At 42.3% G+C, this 21,051-nt stretch overlaps 1 protein-coding gene across 6 annotated transcripts in view; it reads left to right on the forward strand.

The window, feature by feature from the left end:
- Positions 1–333: 333 nt before the first annotated feature.
- The window catches only part of PPP1R13B (protein phosphatase 1 regulatory subunit 13B), a 56,849-nt gene continuing 36,131 nt past the window's right edge, over positions 334–21,051 (forward strand). For 2 of the 6 annotated variants that reach the window (XM_072115919.1, XM_072115924.1), the window contains exons 1-2: positions 18,064–18,320; positions 20,620–20,767. In XM_072115919.1, coding sequence (XP_071972020.1) covers positions 18,192–18,320; positions 20,620–20,767 — 277 coding nt within the window. In that variant the 5' untranslated portion in view covers positions 18,064–18,191. Of the gene's footprint in view, positions 633–18,061; positions 18,321–20,619; positions 20,768–21,051 lie in introns of those variants that run through there. The other 4 variants (XM_072115922.1, XM_072115921.1, XM_072115923.1 and 1 more) reach the window with 4 other exon arrangements.

The raw sequence follows: 21,051 nt of genomic DNA on the forward strand, positions 1-21,051 counted from the left end.
CAGCAGACAGGTCAGGTAGCTCCCGTCCCTGAGACAGCAGACAGGACAGGCAGCACCCGTCCCTGAGACAGCAGACAAGTCAGGTAGCTCCTGTCCCTGAGTCACATGTCGCCGCGGCCATCACACACCTGAGCGCTGCTGGCGGGGAGGAGCCATGTTGTGTAGCCCGGTTCCCCTTCATTCCTGACATTCCCGTGTGTGACGTCACGTCAGGCCTGAGCGTCAATCACCGGCAGAGCCGTCCATCAGGGAGCGGAGCTGTCAGTCATCTGCCGGCGCCCATGTCCCTAGTACCTGAGCCCCGCCCCCTGCCTTCATCTTACTATCCCCGCCCCTCCGCTCACTCCTCCTCCACAGCTCCGCATCCTTCTCCTTCCCAACCTGTGTCCTACCTATTCCCCCGCCAGGAAGGAAGGAAGGGAGGGAGAGCCGGAGAGAGGGGAGGCGGAGGAGGAGGAGGAAGCTACAGCGGGAGGAGGAGAGGCCTGTCCTGCGGATCCGCAGCCATTTCGTGCCTGGATTTTCTAACCTGCTCCCTGGATCTGATCACAGGAGGCTGAGGGCCGGGGGCACCGAGCCCTTACACCGGGCTCCCCCAGCTGTGACCGGCGCTGACAGCAGACATGATGCCGGTAAGAGGCGATGTGTCAGTGCGCTGCTGAGATTTCCATCTGTCTATGAGTGTGTGCAGGAGCCATTGCATTGGCTGTGATGTATACCGTGTGCACTGTATCAGCCTGCTATGGAGGATTGCTGCAGATGCTCTATATGTGTCCATACACTGCAGGGGGTGAAGGGCACTGCGGTGTCCGGATCTCTGGATGGGAGGAAATGGAGGCTTTCCTGTCATTCCTATCAGTGCACTGGATGTCATTCCTGATGCTGGGATATTATCCAGGGGCTGGCACAGGCCTGGGCATCAGATTGCCTCTGCAGATGTCTAGTCATGGAGCCAGACTGGTCAGGCAGGGGTTAAGCCCAGTCCTGAAAATCAGGATTGTCATTGTCACCAGCTGGCCTCTCCTTACCCAGATCTTTAAAGGGATTTCCTATTCTGTGTGTGTATGTAGACATAGTGTACACTATTTATTATAAGACTGATGTCCTGTGTAGACTAATAGTCTATTTTTGAGTTTAGTCCAAGATGGCGCCTAGATAAAACATCACATTGGCGCGCACAGGTGTACCGCTCACCTACATAACAGGGACATGGCCACATTGTGGCTTTTTAGTCTGTGTTTGTCTGACTTTATAAGCGATGTTCGAAAAAAAAATCCCATTGGATGACAAATGACAAAAAATGTCTTTGGCATGTAGACCAAATTTTTCCTCTGTAGAGACGTTGAGCCCATGTTTTTAGAATAGTAACTGTATTTGTAACTGTAAGGCTTAAAGGGATTGAAAAATATGACTGCTATCTTCCAAAAATGGCTCCTCACCTGACCCTGGGCAGTGCTTTGTACTTCACCAACCTACTAGGGCCTGAGTGCCCAAATTTTGACACCTGGAAAAACTCACTTGTATGTGTAAGCTTCATTCATTTCTATAGACCTGAGATACAAACCATGGTCAGCAGAGGAGCTGTTTTGGGAAGAAGCAGCCATGTTTTTTATCCTCCGTACAAACCTCTTTAAATCTGAGGTGTATTGGGCCTAGGGTCGTATTCATGCCAATGAGTTTCTTGTACTGTCTAGTTTTTGCTATATAACTGCATAAAAATGTACAAAAGTTAATGGGAATTTTTCTCACATTTGTAAATTTCTTTTCTTTAATCAGATTGCGTATTTGTTCCAAAATACTTGTTTCATGTCTTGTTCTGGTGGTGTTCGTGTAAATGTAGCTTAAAGGTGCTGACAAGGGGAGAGGTGTGGGTCCCGTTCTCACTAAGGGCGCTTTCACACGATGCGTTACGTCGTGTTTTTTTGATGTGTTTTTGAAGCATTCCAAAGGTTTTAGCCTTGATCCACATGCTGAGGTTACATCGCATTTTAGGAGATGCAGTGAAAACGCAATGTAACCTCAGCATGTGATCAACGCTGAAGCCTATGGGATGCATCAAAAAAACGTGCCGCAACGCATTATGTGAATGTGCCCTAACGGGTGGAGTAGCAGGTCGAGCATGTGTCCTGCTGCTCTATTCACTGGCAATTTGAGTGCTGGAGATAGCCGAGTACAGCGCTCTGTGCTTCACCAACCTACTAGGGCCTGAGTGCCCAAATTCTGACACCTGCAAAAGCTCCCTTGTATGTAAAGTATCAATTTTTGCGAGACAAGCTATGGTTGCATCTATTTTTACTTTTTGTTTAACATTTTTCAGGTTGCAAAAAATTCCTGTCTTATCTGACCTTTTTTTTAAAATTTTTTTCTTGCCTTGATAGTGTTTAATTTTTAATACATTGATGTTACCTAAATATGTTTATAATTTTATTTTTGGTTATTAAAGGGGGTGATTGTAATTGTTTACAATATACCGAATCAAAAAAGAAAAAATTGCTCTTTGTGTATAGCATGATACTGCAGCGCTGCCTTTGGATGGGTGTAATAGGGAATCTACTATGACTATCGCCACCCCCAATGATATTTGGGGGGGGGGAGAAAGTTGCAAAAAGCTGTGAACCATTTGTTTAGTAGCCCGAATAACCCTTTAGGTAAAGTTCAGGGAATCCCACCGATCGCAAACAGGCCACCTGGGTCCCAAGAATTGGTGTCTTGTTCTGAATTATGGGTGGAGCCACTATCTCTGACCACTCCCATAGACAGGGAATGTAGCGGCTGGATAAATGCTTGTTCTGTCGCCCCACCCATAAGTGAGAATGGTGGTCCTATTCTTGTGATTGGTGTAGGGTCCCAGCAGTCGGAACCTCTCTGATCCCCATGTTATCCCCAATCCATAGCTTAAAGGAAATCAACCATTTAGAAAAAATAAGAAACCATCTAAGGATACTCACCTATGCCCCTCTTCATTCTGATCCCGGCGCTGTCATGCATAGACCGCCTAGAAAAGAAAGATGTCCTGGGCTTTGGGCTGCTAATTATCCGATTGGCCTGAATTTCTGCCCCTCGAATCACTGGGAGAGGAGTTGTAGGGCTGTGTGCATCTGGTCCTCCATGCTGCTTTTTATAACTTTCTTTTTTCTGTGTGTCAAGCTTAGCGGGATCAGGATGAAGAGGAGCGGAGGTAAGTATCCCTAGATGGTTTCCTTTTTTTTTTTTTTAAATTAATGGTTGATTTCCTTTAAATACTTGAGAAAACCTAGTTACACCACATGATGTAGTGGTAAGTCATGTGTGGTTAAGGCTGGATCTTCTGTCTTGTGACCATGGATTGTGATGTTGTGACTGCATCCTCAAGCATGAAGAAGATGTCTTCTTATTTTTGTGTCTTCGGGGGCTGCAATGTGACTCCAATCATTTGCACTCAGATTTTCAAGACCACGTGGTGATCTTTTGTCACATGGCAGGAATCGTGGCCAAAGACTCTATGTTAGTGTCTGATATATTCACCACTAGCAGATATCGCTCTAAAGGAGATTTGTGGAAATCCATAACCTGTTCAACCCCATAAATGCAACCCCTGTCCAGATAGTGGAGACGTAATGCCTCTTCCATATATCTGTACATGTTACTAATTCCTTAAGTGGTTCTTTTTTTTCCCCCATATATTAGACGCCCGATGGTTTGATGAAGGGATATAGTTCTGCTAATCTTGGACCTGTTTTTTTTTTTTTATTTTTTTACTCCTATGTATTGTTCCAATTTTTGGGTGGTAGACACCACGTTGATAGTTTTTCCATGTTTCTTTGCTTTCTAAAGCAGCTTTTGTGTCCTGGGGTAATGCAGTAGAGGATTCTGATGCAGCATTACAGCTCTCCAGAAGATAGATATAGATAGAGCTGTAATGTTATATATTGGATATATGATTGACCTACATCTGATGACGGTATAGCTACATGTTTACCCTCTCTCCATCCGTCATCCTTCACAAGGACTGGTGTTTTCATTACCTCTGACTGAAGACTTCCTGAGATTACTTTCTGGCTCCAGGGAGTTGGAATAATCAATATATTTAGCTTTTCACTGACTGCTCCAGTTCTGCGGCTTCAGATTTGAATAGCCAGACCCTAAACCTTTCCCCAAAAAACCCTGCTTCCCCCGACGCTTCCACCTCCCTTTTCTTCGTAATATATCTCTACCAGATGGGTAAGAGAGTAATGTCATCCTTTGTTAAGCTTAATCTTTCAGTTTTAGTCCAGACTGAACTTAATCTGTGCAGGGGGTTTTCTTGCTCCTTATGGGGTTTTGATATTGATGACCGCAGGGTAGGTCATCACTATCCAGTCAATTGGTGGTTCAACATCTGAGTCCTTCCCTCTCCATCACTTACATTGTACAAGGAACAGCAGCACAAGTCCTGTCCACAGGAGTCCATGAGGGTCCTGAAGGTGATTAGTGAGGGTGTCGGGTGTCTGACCCCTTCCCATCGGATACCTGTGGCTTGTTCTGCGTAGAGATCATCGATGATGGGGCTAGACAACCCCTTTCATTTGTTGCACATTCACCTTTCCTATTGAGGTTTTATGGATGTTATAGCATGGGGATAACGCATGTAAAAAAACGCAATGTCCACAAAATGTAAAGCCTTGTATAACCTTGCCAAACCGCTAGACAGGGAACCCTACCATGCTGATCCTCCACTTCAAATGAGCGGACCTATAGAAAACAGCAGACATAACCCAGAAATGTGCCCGGTCAGTCTGGAAATTTCTTATTTTCTGTAGCAATGTAACAAGAAATGAAATGTAAGAAGTATCGTATGTTCCATATGTTCATATGCATTATGCATCGGTATATCATGTAGTGACGTACTACAACCTGAAACTCCCACTGAAATAACATAACTACAAGTATCCAATCCTACAAGTATAGCAAGAGTACAGTGTGTCTAGTCATGTACATCTATTACTTTAACATATAGCATCAGCTGTATGGCCATTTGCATAGAGCCTAGCCTAGGGGTCTATTTCACCCGAGTAGGTGGGCTTTTGTTTCTCTTTTGGTGTTTCAGATGTTGTATAATACACCTAAATACAAAAGAAAGAAAACATCTTTAAGGCATTGGAGAGATTTTTCTATCATAGACTTAAATAGCATGTAGCTCCTTTATTACTGTGTTCCCTCACTAATGAAGTGTCAGCTGATCTTGGCGGGTCCGTTCTCAATGGACATCTACAATCAGATTTACTATATGGTAGACTGTCCTCACTGACATGCTCGTTACGGGGGTCTGAGTACATTTTTTTCTTGTTCTTTTCAACGTTTGTGTTCCCAACAAATACACTTTATTAAAATACGTGAACAAGTTGGTTGCACTCCAGGCGACGTCACCGGGGCGCCTCTTTGCTTCACCATCTTCTAAGACAGTGATGGCGAACCTTTTAGAGGCCGAGTGCCCAAATTGCAACCCAAAGCCCCCTTATTTATTGCGAGGTGCCAACCAAAAATTAAAGCAGTAACTTATTGCTCCCTGTTCAACAACTCTCAATCATATTGGCCTCCTGAGGACACAATACAGTAGAAAGATGGAAAATTTACATCACTTATTTCCAGCGTCCCTCTGTACACAGAGAATCATGGGGCCAGCAGGAGGTCCTCAAAAGATAATGCTCCCTCTTCCTACAGTCGCAAGTAGCGAAGGAAGTATCAAAATATGACTGACAGCAGCATCTTTTAAGTTGCTTGGAACTTCAGGAAGATTCTTTGAGTCTTGTCTGGTGTGCTGGGGCGATGGCCCGGGTGCCCACATAAAGGGCTCCAAGTGCCGCCTCCGGCACCCGTGCCATAGGTTCGCCATCACTGTTCTAAGATATGCATGCATGCATGCACGTCACCAGCTGTCTGGGAGAACAACCAAAGCTCATATTGAGTGAGGGGGGGGGGGGGTTGTCGTGCAATTTTTTAGAAGATGGCAGAGGAAAGAAGCGCTTCGGTGACGCCGGCCATAGTGCCTCTGGTTTGTTTACATATTTTTCTCAAGAACACGGTCGAAGAGAACAAGAAAAGATCCCCCGAAAGTAACAAGCATGCCAGGGAGGACAGCCTACCAGTAAATCTAATGGAAGATGTCCTTTAATTAATGGGGCTATTACGATCATGAAGGATCCCCTTTAGATTTCTGTGAAGGCCATATGATTTAATTTCAAAAATTTTTTCACAGGCTCAGTCCCATACAAGTGTGGCTAAATGGGACTAAAGTACAGTACCAGAACAAGCCATTCTTATAGACAAACTGATGAATGTGGTGGGTCGGGTCACAGCTCTCCATTGTGCTAATGGGCAGGGATCCCAAGCAAGGATTGTGACATTACAGTCAATTCATTCACTACCGATGGGATCTCTCTCTGAATAGGCGAGAGCAGTAGGACGCCATTGTAGCGTCTGTTCTTGTACTGTCCTAGTGGTAAGATGACTGGAGTCATGTCTAGCACAAGCTCTAATAAAACGTGCTGACATTCCTCCCTCTACACGTAACCCGCTGACTTGTGGGGAGGGTGATGCCAGTGAAATGTCAGGCTGTTTAGTCATTAGGAGAATTGCATTCTGATTGTTTTACATCCACATAAAAGCCTGCTATTAGTGACACCATGACATGTATTGTACAGTACAGAGGATGTACACAATCCACCAGGTAATGTCTCGTTCTGTCCTCTCCGTCATCTTCTGACTAAGGATTTAAGGATCGGCTCCTTAATGGGACCAGTGTTCTGATGAACTAGTAGATCTCAAATGTGTTTGGTTTTTTTTTTTTCCTCATACAATGTGGTACTAAAATAAAAAAACAAAATGATAATACATATAAACTTTTCACTTTTCCTCCAGTTTTTTTCATGTATAGATTTGTTAAAATTTCAGTTTTGGGCTGCAACTATTTCTTACTTTTCAAAAAATAACATCCAAATTTTAGTGACAAGGGGTTGCATCGTCCTGTCAATGAATGGGCGCTGGTTTAATGTTTCAAATCCCATGTGATGAGCACCTGCTACCATTTCTCCCTACAGATTGCGTTGATCACTTGGGAACCTAGAAGGGAGGACATTTTGTAAGCTTGTAGTGTAGGTGAAATTGAACAGTTTGAAAAGAGATCTCCTCTAAGGGCGCCCACCTTACCTGTGGATTTGCCGCACAGAATTTCTGTATAGTAAATCTGCCGTAGCAGCGTAGTCGCTTGACGCCGGCGTATGATGGAAGTCCCGCGCCACTGGCTATAATCAAGAGGCTTAGGCTGCCTTATGTATATGGCGGGTGGCTGTGTCCAAAATTACCAAAAAACCATATTCAAGAGGAACATTCACATAGGGGCATATTTATCATACGCTGGCACTCGACGATAATGCCCTGTGCCGGCCCACTCCCGGCCGGCCGCGCCCCCCCTTGACGCCCCCACTGGCGTGAAGGTGGCGGATCGGGGCAAATAATCGCAAAAGCTAGCAATAAGCACTGGCGTGGCGCAGAGATCCTGATAAATATGCCACATAGTCTCTAAATGCTGTCCTGCACCCCACACCCTCCCTCACGTCCGCTTTATGTGGTGTGCTGGGGTTAGTTATGATTATTTTAGGGCTTCTACGCCAGTTTTTTGGCTTAGAAGTGTTGATAAATGTCCCCCAGCGTGTAAAAACTCTGCAGTGAATCTACAGCAAGGATGTCGCTCCCCGACAAAATTGTGCCATTAGAAATAAAAATTAAAGCCACCTGAAATACCTCACTAAATGTATGCGAAGTAAACGCCTAAAGTCTACTTTCTCATTGCAACCAATTGGAACTCCACTTTAATTTTCTCACAGCACTTTATAAAATGAAAGTTGAGCCCTGATTGGATGCCTGGACAGTTCTGATATATTAGGCCCAAGGGTACAGAAGATATGCCAAATGGTGCATGCACATAGATCCTTCAAGGGAACCTGTCACCAGGGACATCATTTTCACTAAAGGTGGGTTGTAGAAGTCCATTACAGCTGCATTGCAAATATTACCTGCTTTCTTTAACCCCTTTAACGACCTGGGTGGGCCTTTTTTGTTTTTTCATTTCTATTATTCACTCCCCACCTGCGTAATAAATTGCACTTTATAGTCATGGTATTTAATATTCCATGTCATGTACTGGGAAGCAGGAAAAAAATCCAAATGCAGTGAAAATGGTGAAAACACATGTGCATTGTTTTCTTGTGGGTTTGGATTTTACGGCTTTCAAATGACATGTCTACTTTATTCTTTGGGTCAGTACGATTACGGGGATTCCAAATTTGTTGTCTGATTCTACCCTATACTGCCATACTACAGTAGCAGCAAAGACTTACCGGCTATGGAGAGGGCGCTGCTGTGGCACACAATGGGAAGGGGTTAAGCATTTGCATTTCAATATAATTGTATGTTATAACTTACCTTGCACCCAGACAAAAATTCTCTGTGTAGTCCCAGGGGTTGGGCTTTGGTTTGGATGCATTTCAAAAAACATCACATGACTTGTCTGTGCTGCCGGCTGCTCGGCTCTTGGCCCCAACCTTTGTGCTCATGTACAGCTCCTCCCTCTCCCACTGATGAGGGAGGAGCTGTACAGGAGCACCAAGGTGGGGGCAAAGAGCCGAGCAGTCTGCAGCACAGACAAGTCGCAGAGCTGTAATGGGCTCCTGCAACTTGTCTTTAGTGAAAATGAGGTCCCTGGTGACCATAGGTGACCATGTCCTGCATGGTCAGAATAGCACCAAAGGTCCGGTGAGCCTAGGAGTGGCCAGGAGGTAAAAGCAGCAGCCCACACGTTAGGTCAGCCTGACATTTTCTCTTCCATAATGTTTAGCGCCTATGAGGGGTGGAGGACTGCAGCGCTGACTGGAGTGCACTATTTGGATTCATCCACGTATTTATTGTGTACGTGGTCAGTCACACCATTGTAACCGCTGTGCTGTTTTCATAAAAATGTATTATAAAATCATGGAAAGGCAATGCTTGAAGAACAGAAATAAGACCCCAAATAATATATTGCACAACTTGTATAGCCTCTACCGAAGACGGTGGGGGTTGTAGTTATGTGGTGTTTCAAGGAAAAGCGAAGAAGAATATCAGCGATTTTTTTTTTTTTTTTTTTTTTTTTTTTTTTTTTTTTTTTTTTTTTTTAGCTTTTACTGTTTCTATGGTAACAAAGCGCCGTGAAGTCAGTCTCCAGCCATCAGTCTATTCTGTATGTGACTGTAAGTGTTTATGTATGTGGGTTATATATGGATGGGTTATACATGTATACAGGTTATACCGCTTGTGGCTATGGGAGATTCACTAAATTGGCATCTAAATAACTGCACCACATCTGTCCTTAGGTTATGTTAAAGAGGTTGTCCCAAATTTTCAAGGTATCCCTAATTCTGTGACCATGCTGCTGCGGCAATACCACATACAACCTGCACACACACATGGCACTGTTGTACGAATGTATCCATGTTTATCTCATCATGTACAGTCCCTTCAAGGACATTTAACACCAGGATGAGGGTTTGTAAACCAAGCTCACTTACATGCTGGTGTGTTCTACCTCTGGCAGGATCCACTCTTCATTTAGATTCTTATGCCCTTTACTTTACCTTTTTAAAAGCTTTAAAAATTCTGCAAATGAGCCTAGGGTGCAACATGCTCCATAGCTGTTAATTGAGCCCTGAGCCCCTTAGGCTAAAATAAGAGCGGATCTTACCAGAGGGGGGGCAAACACCAGTACGTAAGTGTGTTTGGTTTACAACCCATCATCCTGGTGGTAGATGTCCTTTAAAGATGGTATAAATGACTCCCTCTGCATAGTCATTATAATGGGGGACCACATAAGTCATGTCCACAGTATAGTGTCCTGCTGTTACACATAATATCCACTTCCCTCATAGCAATAAGGCTGAATAGACTACTACTAAGCCATTCAACCGATAACCGATTGTCATATTATCAGAGCCAGGTAATACTTTGTGGATCTCCTTTAAAGAGACTTGATCATTCTGTTGGAGCCCTAAGGATGGGTTAGAAGAGGTGAAGGTCACAGGGGCAAAAAGTGTCAACTAATTCTACCCTAAATGACTATATATAAATTAGTAAAACATCATGTTGACTGTGTTAACCTGTTGCTGCAGGGAAGGAGCTTTAATGTATAATCGCAGTAGCACCGCCATCAGATTTAGTAGAGTAAAAAATTGTTGTGTGTTTTAAGGAATTTTTTTAAGTTTTTGACAATGCGTTTTTTTCTAAAGGGGTTGTTTGGGATAGTTGTGTGCCCCCCCCCCCCCCTCTTTATTTATTTATTTTTGTATATGGGCCTGGGGCCTCAGCAGTGACGTCACAATGACAGCTATAGCCTGCTGGAGAAGTCTGTATTTGGCAGTAGCAGGTACAGCCCATTCAGTTTAATCGACAAAACCCTTTTTTAAGGGTGCTTACACACGTGGCTTCAATGCATGCGTTTTCAAGGGCATCATAACATCTGAGAAGAGGAGATTTGCCTCTTTCCTTCTAAAACCAACTGTTAGGATTATAATAATGAGCCAGAAGGGCTCCTTAGTGTTACCACAACTCCGCTCCCTTCACAGGCTGTTACACTGTTACCCCCTCCTCCTGCTCTCTTAGCACTTTCCCTCTTCCTAATGTAATCTCACTGCTGCAGAGGAAGTGTCAGCACACAGGGATAGGGGGGAAATGCTTTTGGACAGTACAAAAGCCTGTGAATCTGCAGCACAAAGCAGCTCTGGTAGAACCCTAGGAGCCCTTCAGATTAATTCACACAAATTTTAAATGTTGATTTAAGAAGGAGGTCATGGATAACAAATATATAATATAACATAACAAAGAAGATTCCCACAGTCACAATGGTCGGCCGGAAGCTGAACACAGCGCGCTTCTGTGCCCCTTTTTGTGCACATGGGGCATGGACCGTAGAGAGTGCAGCACGGGACACTGGTAGGGACCACAGAGGTAAGTGTTTTTTTTTTTTTTTTTTTTTTTTTTTAACCAGCCCCCTTCCGGACACCACTTGTTTTTTTTTTTTAATGCTCTTGGACAACCCCTTTAAGCTTTTAACAGATGAAATTTGCAAAAGAGCTTGAACTTGTTCTATTCCCCACTCAGGAGATTAGACATTGCTAACGCCTAGAGATGTCTGGGACTATAGATGGAGATTGAGTTTGTTGTCTCTGTGGGACAATGTGTCATGTGAATGGAGCTGGTAAACATGGCGGCTTCTGGTGTGGTCCCCAGCCACGTGTCATAAATCATTATGGCGATGTGAGACTACTGTGGTGAGGCAGCCTTATGATCGTAACATGTGCAATATGCTGAAAACCAAACATGTTTTATAGTTAAAAACGCAGTTTCTGCAGAAACGCTGCAGATTTGCTGCATTAGTGCATATTCAAGCTGAACTGAGAACTATTTGTACTTGTCATCTGCTTCCATCAAATTTTTGTAGATTTTTTCTTTCGTTGTGCACAAAGCCTTCTTTATAGAACAGGTGGATGAAGCGGTAAAACTTTGCGATCCTCTTGTTGGTGATAGAAGTTGTGCGGCATATCAGGATTTCTCTGGTATCTATGTGGGTGGACATAGCAACCTTGACCAGTGCCGCCAGCACGTAGATAACCAAGGTCACATCTCTGTGTGAGGCCATCGTGTTCAGCCTCCTACCACCATCCCATGTAGAGAAAAAGCTGCATTTTTTATGTGGATGACGTCCTGTGATCTGCAGTGAATATTGTTTCTATTAGTCAGTGGCTGACGTTCTCTGCGGAGAGTACAATCCATGTCATGCCATGAGCCAGCGCCGACTATGTCATAACACCTTATATATGGACAATAAAGTGTATGTGGGTTCCTGTTAGACGTCTGCTGTATTCTGGGAAATGGAACTACATGATCACTTTAGGATCAGGCGCAGCTCAGAATCGTGTCCTCGTTCTCATCTTGTATTCTGGTTGATGATGGAAGTGCATGCTGGAAATTGTAGTGCCGCTGATCACTGTTGGTTCCCCACCAGTCATATATTAGTGACCTCTAATGGCCTTAGGCCAGTGTTGGCGAACCTTTTAGAGACACAGTGCCCAAGATGCATACCAAATTCCACTTAATTACCATGAAGTGCCAACATGGCATTTTAAGCTGCAACCTATTGCTACCAGTTCTTCCACATCATTCAATCGTATCGGCCCCTGAGGCCACCAATACAGTTGAAGGAAGGAGGACAAATTCAGACTCTCATTGTAGCTTCTCTCCAGGGTCTCTCTGTGCTGGAAGAATGGTGGGTCCAGCAGGATGACTTCCAAAGATAATGCAGTTATGTCAACATCTGGGGTGATGGCTTGAGTGCCCACAGAAAGGGCTCAGAGTGCCACCTCTGGCACCCGTGCCATAGGTTCGCCACCACTGCCTTAGGCCATAAATATTAATAACCCAAAAAAACCCTTTAAGTGCATCTCCACTTTTAAAGGACTTGGCGACATCTCAGCACGTCTTACTGGTGAGAAGCCAAGAGGGAGTCACAGGAAGCAGCGGCCAGATCAGTCCCGTAGTCCAGCGAGGGCCGAGACTGAGTACCCAAACTACAACCCAAGACCCAATTATTTTTGGCAAAGTGCCAACTCTGTTTCCCCAAATCAGAAGAATTACAGTACAGGCAGTCCCCAGGTTACGTACAAGGTAGGTTCCATAGGTTTGTTCTTAAGTTGCATCTGTATGTAAGTCGGAACTGTATATTTTATAATTGTAGATTCAGACAAATTTTCTTATTTGCCCCAGTGACGATTGGAGTTTCAAATTTTTTTGGACAAGGATTATCAATAAAGCTTCATAACAGACACCTTACATCTGATCATTGCACTCTGGGACTATAGTAAAGCATCCAGAGATCTTCACCAAAGATAACAGTGGGCAGAGGTGTCCGTCTTTAACTAGGGGTCGTCAGTAAGTCGGGTGTCCTTAAGTAGGGGACCATCTGTAATTGGATGCGTTGTCTCTAGTCTGGGGAACTCTGCCTGAACAACAGCCCATGTGCTAACAGAGAAGTGTCACCTCTGACGCTTGTGCCATAGATTTGCCACCAATGGACACTACTAACCTCTGATATTATATGCCTATGTTCTCATTTATATAATCCTCAGTGTGTAATACAATTTTACTACAATAAGATTTTTATTGGTACAGGTGCTTTTTGTATAATTATTCTAAAATATCCCATAATAACAGTTAAAAAGTAATACGCTGATGGCAGCCAAACAGCCAGCAGAGAGGAAACCTATCAGCAGTTTTGACCATATATAATAAAGCTGCAGACCGTGTTGGGGATCAGACCTGAAAATCTGTGTAACCATGTCTTTGTGTGCTAGAAGCAGCAGGACTGAAAAATGTGTATTCCAGGATTACAAGCTGACATGGAGCATTGTGGTGGAGTATGTGACATCTCTTCACGGAAGGCCCCCGGCACACATGGCGTTTTAAACCCGTTTTTGGGCCGTTTTTAAGCAGTCCGTTAAAAAACACATTCCGTTTTTTACCAGTTTTACCAATTATCTTAATAAAAATGGGTCAAAAACGGAATGTGTTTTTTAACGGACTGCTTAAAAACGGCCCAAAAATGGGTTCAAAACTCCACGTGTGCCGCTGACCTAACACAGCACAGCCCCTTCCGCTGATTAACTGCTGTAGTTTTGAAACGCAAGCTGCTACAGCAACGTAGCAGTGAACGTTTAAGAGTTCTTGCACACCTGTGTACCACAGTCCAGCTACAATCCCAGAAGGGGGATGAGTGCGGTGCAGGAGGCGTTACCCGTGGACACAGGGTCTCAGTCTATTGAAACTGACAGTGACTCGTTGGAGTTTGGTGGCAGGGAGCCAGGTAAACTTTGATATACTTTAATAACTTACAGGAATGGTGAATCTTGGCTATAAAAAGCTTTTTAGCAATTTTCATTACATGGAATACCGGAACCTTTCATCAGTTTAAAATCTATCCATATGACACTTAGCTGTGAGGCTCTTATATACATAGCAGGTCATGCACAACTGCTTGTATACTATTGTGGCTGGTGTTTCCTTGAGGATGACGATGCAAGGTAATGTTCCCCTTGGCACCTATGTAAAAAGCAGCTTCCTGGATCATCCATCACTGTCCCTGTATCTGTGTGATATCAGGCGCTCCTTGTTGGTGCATCATCTTCTATATATTTGTGAACCTGATGAACGGCATGTACTGAAATGTTACAACAGAACCACGAATCAGGTGGTTACTTACATAAACTTAGTTTATATCTCCTATTAGTTTGTTTATTTTGAGCCAAAATTTTATGGCAAATTTTGGCTTTTTCAAAAGTCGCAAACATTTTTTGTTGTCAGCTTTTGCTATCTTTTACGCCAAGGTTTAGTTGCACTTCCAATACAAAATCTGCTCCATTCTCCTTTCTTCATTTGTACCGTGTCCTGATTAATGTGCCGTATATCCAACCATTCACAGCTCCACAGACCAGAATGGAAATCCCAGAGTACATGCGCTAATTGAATTAGTATTATAAGTAGAGCTAAGGGTTCTAATAATAATTTCCTATTATAATGCTCCTTAGCTGCTGCTATGGAATTAGCTCTTAGGCTGGGTTCATACACATATATATATACCCTATATAATTTTTTTGTTTATTTGCATAAATATTTCATTTATATTTTGCTTTTCCGTAAAATGTTATAATGAAAAAACCCCCCGAAATATTAAACTTTCAGCTTTTGAATCTAGCAGAACTATGTTTCTATTGATTTCTTTGCTTATTTCATTTATGAAGTAGTCGGACGACTGATCCTGCTTTATTTTTTTTATCTTTTATTATCTAAAATAAGTTATGGATTCGCTATCTGGGTTTTGTCACCAGCCCATTTTAGCAGCGACTATTATTCCAGTTACCACAAGCGGAAAATTGCTTTCTCTTTCAGCTGAATTCATAAATTTTTCAGATTTTGTTTTCTATTTGAAACCAGCAAAGTATCGTCCTCTGAGCTATGTGTAATGTGCTGTGCAGAAGGGATAGATAATGCATTACTACAAAGGTGCAAAGCCTTAGGATTCTTAAAGGCTCTTAAAGGGTTACCTAGAGTTCGGGTTAGACTTCTTTTGTAACCTGCCATAATCTTACTTGTGATGTGCAGGTGTTCAGTATTCTCTCTCCTTCCTTTACACCTTGATCAATTTTGCACATAGCATACTGACCCATTGATTTAGATTGATCTGTTCACACGTCTGTTTTTTCAATTGCAGCATGCACTTATTTTTTTTCTCCCATGTGGAGAATAGACCTCCAAAAAAGTCAATGGATCCAAAAAAAGAAAAAAAACCATACGGCACTCCGACTGGGCAGGGCAGAAACTGTTAAACCATCAGTTTTTTTCCCAGACAGGAAAACACGGATGTGAAAAAAAAACAGATGTGAATACAGTTCGGAATGTTAATATATATATATATATATATATATATATATATATATATATACACTGAACGGACACATCTGTCTCAATGAGCCCACATGGAGTAGTATCCTCCATAGTGTTCCTTTTTGTCCTCCGTATGAACCGAAAGGACCGAAAAAATATGGCGGAGAGAGAGAATTTTTAATGTTTTTAAAATAAATACTGCTTTATGCATTATTGGTCTCCTGCAGCACCTCCACAGGGAAAACAAAGAATTACATTAATGGAGGTTTGCAGGACTGTGTTATTTATAGGGCATTGATTGCACGGTGCTTTGTGGGGGGGGGGGGGGCGCTGGACAATATATTAATAAGATCATCGTGCTGTTTGTGTCTGTGTAGACTGATTTCAATCCCATGGAATGTCAGCAAGCCAAGATCTAGAAGACCTCGGAAACTGGTAATGAAAATATAAATTGTAGAACTTTTCAACATATAAACAATAACCTTTATTTGATGAAACTGGACACTTGAATATAGAATTTATATTGAATAGTGAATGTTTAATAGTTTACATTTCTGGTCCAAGCTCGTCATATGTTCTCCACATGGACTTCCAAACCTTCCTGGTACCATGTTTTTTTGTTTTTTGAGTTTGGATTCTGGTAAACGGACACAGATTTGGTTGATTTATGTTTTATGATTTAGATTTATGTTTTATATATTGGGACACAATAACCCTCATTATCCCTCTGCTATATGTGACCCTGCCCCCTGCATGTCTTTTTGTGTTTTCCTAATGTTGGTTACATTGTGTATCCCGGACTCCTGTCTTCATGCCTGGAATGTTGACTCCGGAGCGTTATCATGTGATGAGGTGGAAGGATTTTATGTTCTCATCATTGACTGTTCAGCACCATCAGGACAACATGTTGTGCAGGGACGTGGTCTGACCACATCCAGAACATTCCAGAGGATGATTCAGGGATTGTTGAGGCTCGGATACATGTCCTAAACACTTGTGTTTGTCTTGTTGTGTCTGTATAGGGATGATGGGAAGTGTCATTGAAGTCATAACATACTGGTATCCTCTACTGAAGGCAGAGTTCTTGTAGGAGTCATTATCCCAAAATATAAGACTAAAAAAAATGGTGTTTTCCTTACGGCCACTCTAATAACTTGCTAATGTACTAAATGAATTAAGACTTATAGGTTGTCCGTATTATCGGGTTTCCTCCTGCATTTTCATATCATGAATGGGTCTATAGTTCTAATCATTATCTTTCTCGTTTTATGGCTTTCAGATTGCCTATACATTATTTTCCATATGTGCTCCATAGAGACTTTCGGCCTGTGTCATCATTAATACCATTACTGCCACCATCATCTTTTTGTCTCTTCAGCACATCCAAAAAGCGAGGGCCTGATATTTTCATACGATGTATCCAGTGTAACAAGCTGCCCACGTCTCCCTGGTTCAGCAGGATATGATTTTTATTGTATAGATCCTACACACTGATCCTGAATGTTTTGTTAGGGCAAAGCCCCGCTCCTCCCCTCTTCCTTCCTGAAGCTGTCTCATCGCATTATTCTCCCGTGTAGTAATGTTATCGGATGCAGAGGCGGAAGAATTCTGAGATTTTACAGCCAAACCAGCAGATTTGCACCTAGCCTTAGTTTTGGGCCTGTGCTTTATAGTAAAAAGCCATTGTATTGTATTGCTACTTACTTGGACTGTACAGACTGTAATAGGGTTTCCAGGCTAGGACCGGCGTGGAGTTGTGCCGCAGTCCGGCTGAGGTCAATGAGCAATGTTCACCAGGGTCTTGGCTTGTTTTTAAACTACTCTTTATGACACTTCTGACTTGTCTGTCCACTGTAGGGGTAGGGGGGGGGGGGAATCAAGGTCTAATCCTTGGGTGCAAGAGAGATGGGTCCACAGTGATCACCAGGACAGTTAGTACTCCAATCTCGCACATGCTCATTCGTGCTTATTTACAACTTTGGAATTTCTGGAGCTAAAGAAAGAAATTGCAAGAATATGCAATTGGTATGGGGGCTGATTTCTGGTGGTCCCATTATTAAGACCCACCCCAATCTGTTTTACCTACACTGGGCCAGCTAACAAACTCTGGGGAAGGTCTATTATGGAATTGCCCCCTCTACCGTTCTCTCTTGCCCCCTCTACACCTACAGTATATCGCTGCTTAGACTGGATACACTTGTAGAAGACACACAGATAAGAGAAGTATTCAATCTGCAAAGGTTTCTATTTTTTTTATGCAAGCAATAATTTTTTAATTTTTCCATAGTTTTGTATAACAGAATGCGTCCAGTGTTGACATTACAGTCTATTGGATTTTCACCTTGTGTGTGGCAGTATATACACTAGCCCTTTAAGATGAGGCTCCTGTGTATACTGTACTATCAGATTCTCTCTGGAAAGGAAGTCTCGCTTCCAGGTCTTGGCTGAGTCTTGGCCCCTTGTGTTTTGGCAGCCAGGGGTGCACATTGTACACCAGATCTCTCCCAGCGTTTGCCTAATTAGGCGAAGCATAATCCTCCGTATCGTCGAGCTGTCACATCCACGGCCTGCGTTGTGTCCTCATTGCTCCTTATCAGCGTTCATAGCCACACCACCCTCCAAATCCCAGCAGCAGTCTGAGAGACCGCCCGCCGCCTGAACAGGTCTCATCGCTTTCCCCTAAATGATCCCCTTCATCTGTGGATGTCCACATGAAGAACCTGTTCACCATGATCCTGCAGAGCCTCATAAATAAACCAAAGGACAAGACATTACCACGGGAGAAGATCGGAGCGAAATCTTCCTGTAAGAAGAAGGACAGTTTTATCCTGAAGAAGGAGGTAGAGTTATAGAAAGGGAGGGTTATTCTACCGATGTAGCAGAGCTGAGTTTCTTATACTTTTATTTGTACACACAATAAGATGCACAGGTTTAAGTTGATAAACAAACCACTTTTGTTTATCCATCTATTTGATAATAATAGTCCTATCTGCATCAGGGAAAGCTGTGTGACTGATGTAGTTGGCATCGCAGCTCTTAAAGGTGTAGTCGGTCCTGCACAGTGATCGGCATGCCAGGGTGTCAGACAAGTAACAACGACATCTACCCGTGTAATAGTTGGATAATCGTGCGATTGGTGCAGCAGCTTTATTTTTACGTCGGCTTCATTCTCAGTTTATGTTTGTTGATTGCGCTTGTTTACTTGTGTGTGATTTACTCTCTCCTCCCATATGTCAAGGTAACATATGGATACATCACATGGGAAAAAGAAGCACATCTACAAAACACTGCTCAGCTTTGTGTGAATGAGAAGTAGTAAGATCCCCTGATTGTAAGCTTGGATTTAGTGTGTGACTCCTTTTTTATTTTATCGTTTTATCATTTTCAGTACCTTTCTTTGTAGGGGCATTTGTCTATTTATTTATTTTATGTATTCTTTTTTATGCACTTGTAGCACTTGCTTTTTCACTTCTTTACTTTTTAATAAAATACAATTTATAGCGTAAATATATATAATTTTTCTTTACATTTTGGCTTTGTTTATATCTATTTGGTCTTTCATTTTTTTCTTTCTATCAAATGTAATGAAATCTGCAAAGGATCCTTGGATGCAGATGTGAACGGGACCTTAGACTATGTTCTTGAAAGCGATTCTCCGTGTTCTATGGGGTTATAGCCTACATAATATTGGAAATAGTTTTCTACACTTAAAAGAAAAGTGCTAATAATGTATGGAGACACGCAAAATAGCTTTTCTAACTTTAAAAATGTGTCCATGCACTTCCTTTTTTTTCCTTTTAATGGATTATCTGATGAATTTTATTTTTTGTTTGGAGTATATATAATTTTCCCTTGTATATATCTTTTGTCATGATGCTGCTATATACTCGTTGCTTTTGTATTACGGTCACTGCACTCATTCCACATACGTATAATATACTGTATGTGTGCAGTCATTTTACCCTCCTCTCTTTTGTGGGTTAAATAGAGGGGAAATCCTAGAAATATAATAGATTATTCTTATATTTTGAATCCATAAAACAAGTGATGGATTATCAGAAAATGTAAGGGAACTATATAATTTTAGCGTTTCCATACATCCTATCAATTTTGTTGTGGTCTGCTAAGTGGAAAATGCAAAAAAATAAAGGAGGCCTTGTTGTGTTTGGTGACACGTGAGAAGTCAGGACATTGACCTAGTTTTTGCGTCCAAAATTGTGTTTGTGCGGTTGATACATAGGGCTTCATACACACCAGCATGTGAAAATTTGGCAATTTACAGTTAATATCTACATATATGCAACTCTTTCTGACCATCTTTCTTCACATAAGCCAAGTTTTTACTGTGATTTGTGCCAATTTCTTTGTAATAATAAAAAAAAATCTAGGTTTTACTAAATTACGGAGTGCGTAGCAGTTTCCCGGATAAGTTGAAATCCTCAAATTTCCCTTGAGCAGCAGCAGAATTATAAAATGTTTTAACCTGTGGGTAGATGGAGTTTATTAACTGTGTAATACAGTTTCATATTATCTTTTAAATTTTCCCTAATGGTTTACTAATATTTTAGAAGTTTTACTGGGTTGTCAGACTACAGACGGACCTATCTGTCCACTGTGTCTCCGGATGCTTTACTTTAATGTCTGTAATGAAGTTTTATGGATAATCCTTGTTTCCATGACAGCACAACATTTTGAAAATCCAATTGTCACTGGGACAAAAAATGTTTTTTGTCTGGAGCTACATTTATAAAATATACCAGTTCCGACTTATGTACAATTTCAACTTAAGGACAATCTTTAAGAACCTTGTACTTAACCCGGGAACTACCTGTTCTTAGTTTGTTGTCTGTTGCTATAGTGATGCATAGTCAGCATAAGTGCTGGTGCTGTAGATTTTTTTAATGAACGTTTATTGTAAAGTTGCATCATGTTTACGGTATATATTTAGAGATTCCGACATCTTGTTTTACATGTAACTACTAGTGAATGAGCAGAGCCTAGTGGGGAAATGTTAATGCTGGCAGGTGACACTGGCCCTAAGGCTGGGAGTCATTTTGGTGACATGCATTGTTGTCTGTTTATAGACCGTTCTGACATTGGACCATTGTAACAAGCGCTTTGTTTCTCTTTCTTTTCCAGACTATATTAACAGTGTTTCTAAGCAACAATGAACAAATATTAACCGAAGTCCCAATAACTCCTGAGACGACATGCCGGGATGTGGTGGAGTTCTGCAAGGAACCCGGAGAGGGTGCATGCCACCTGGCAGAAGTGTGGCGGGGGAATGGTAGGTCACCCTTCATTTATTTCATTCACATGTTACACCCTATTTCATGTACAGAAGGGTACTGCGCTATTTTTCCTGTTAAAAATACCATTCGGGCGTGACTGCAATGGACAAACGCAAATATGAACTATGACTTGGGAAACCTAAAATCTTTACTTGTTTCAGGTGAATGGCAACCTTCTAATAAAAGATATATGTTTGCAGTTGGCACTTTGGCTCAACACTTTTGTTGACACTTAAGGGCTAAAAGGCTCCTCTTCGTGTATTTTTTTTTCCAAAGTTGA

The sequence above is a fragment of the Engystomops pustulosus genome, chromosome 7 (genome assembly GCF_040894005.1).
Source record: "Engystomops pustulosus chromosome 7, aEngPut4.maternal, whole genome shotgun sequence".
Classification (NCBI taxonomy): Eukaryota; Metazoa; Chordata; class Amphibia; order Anura; family Leptodactylidae; genus Engystomops; species Engystomops pustulosus.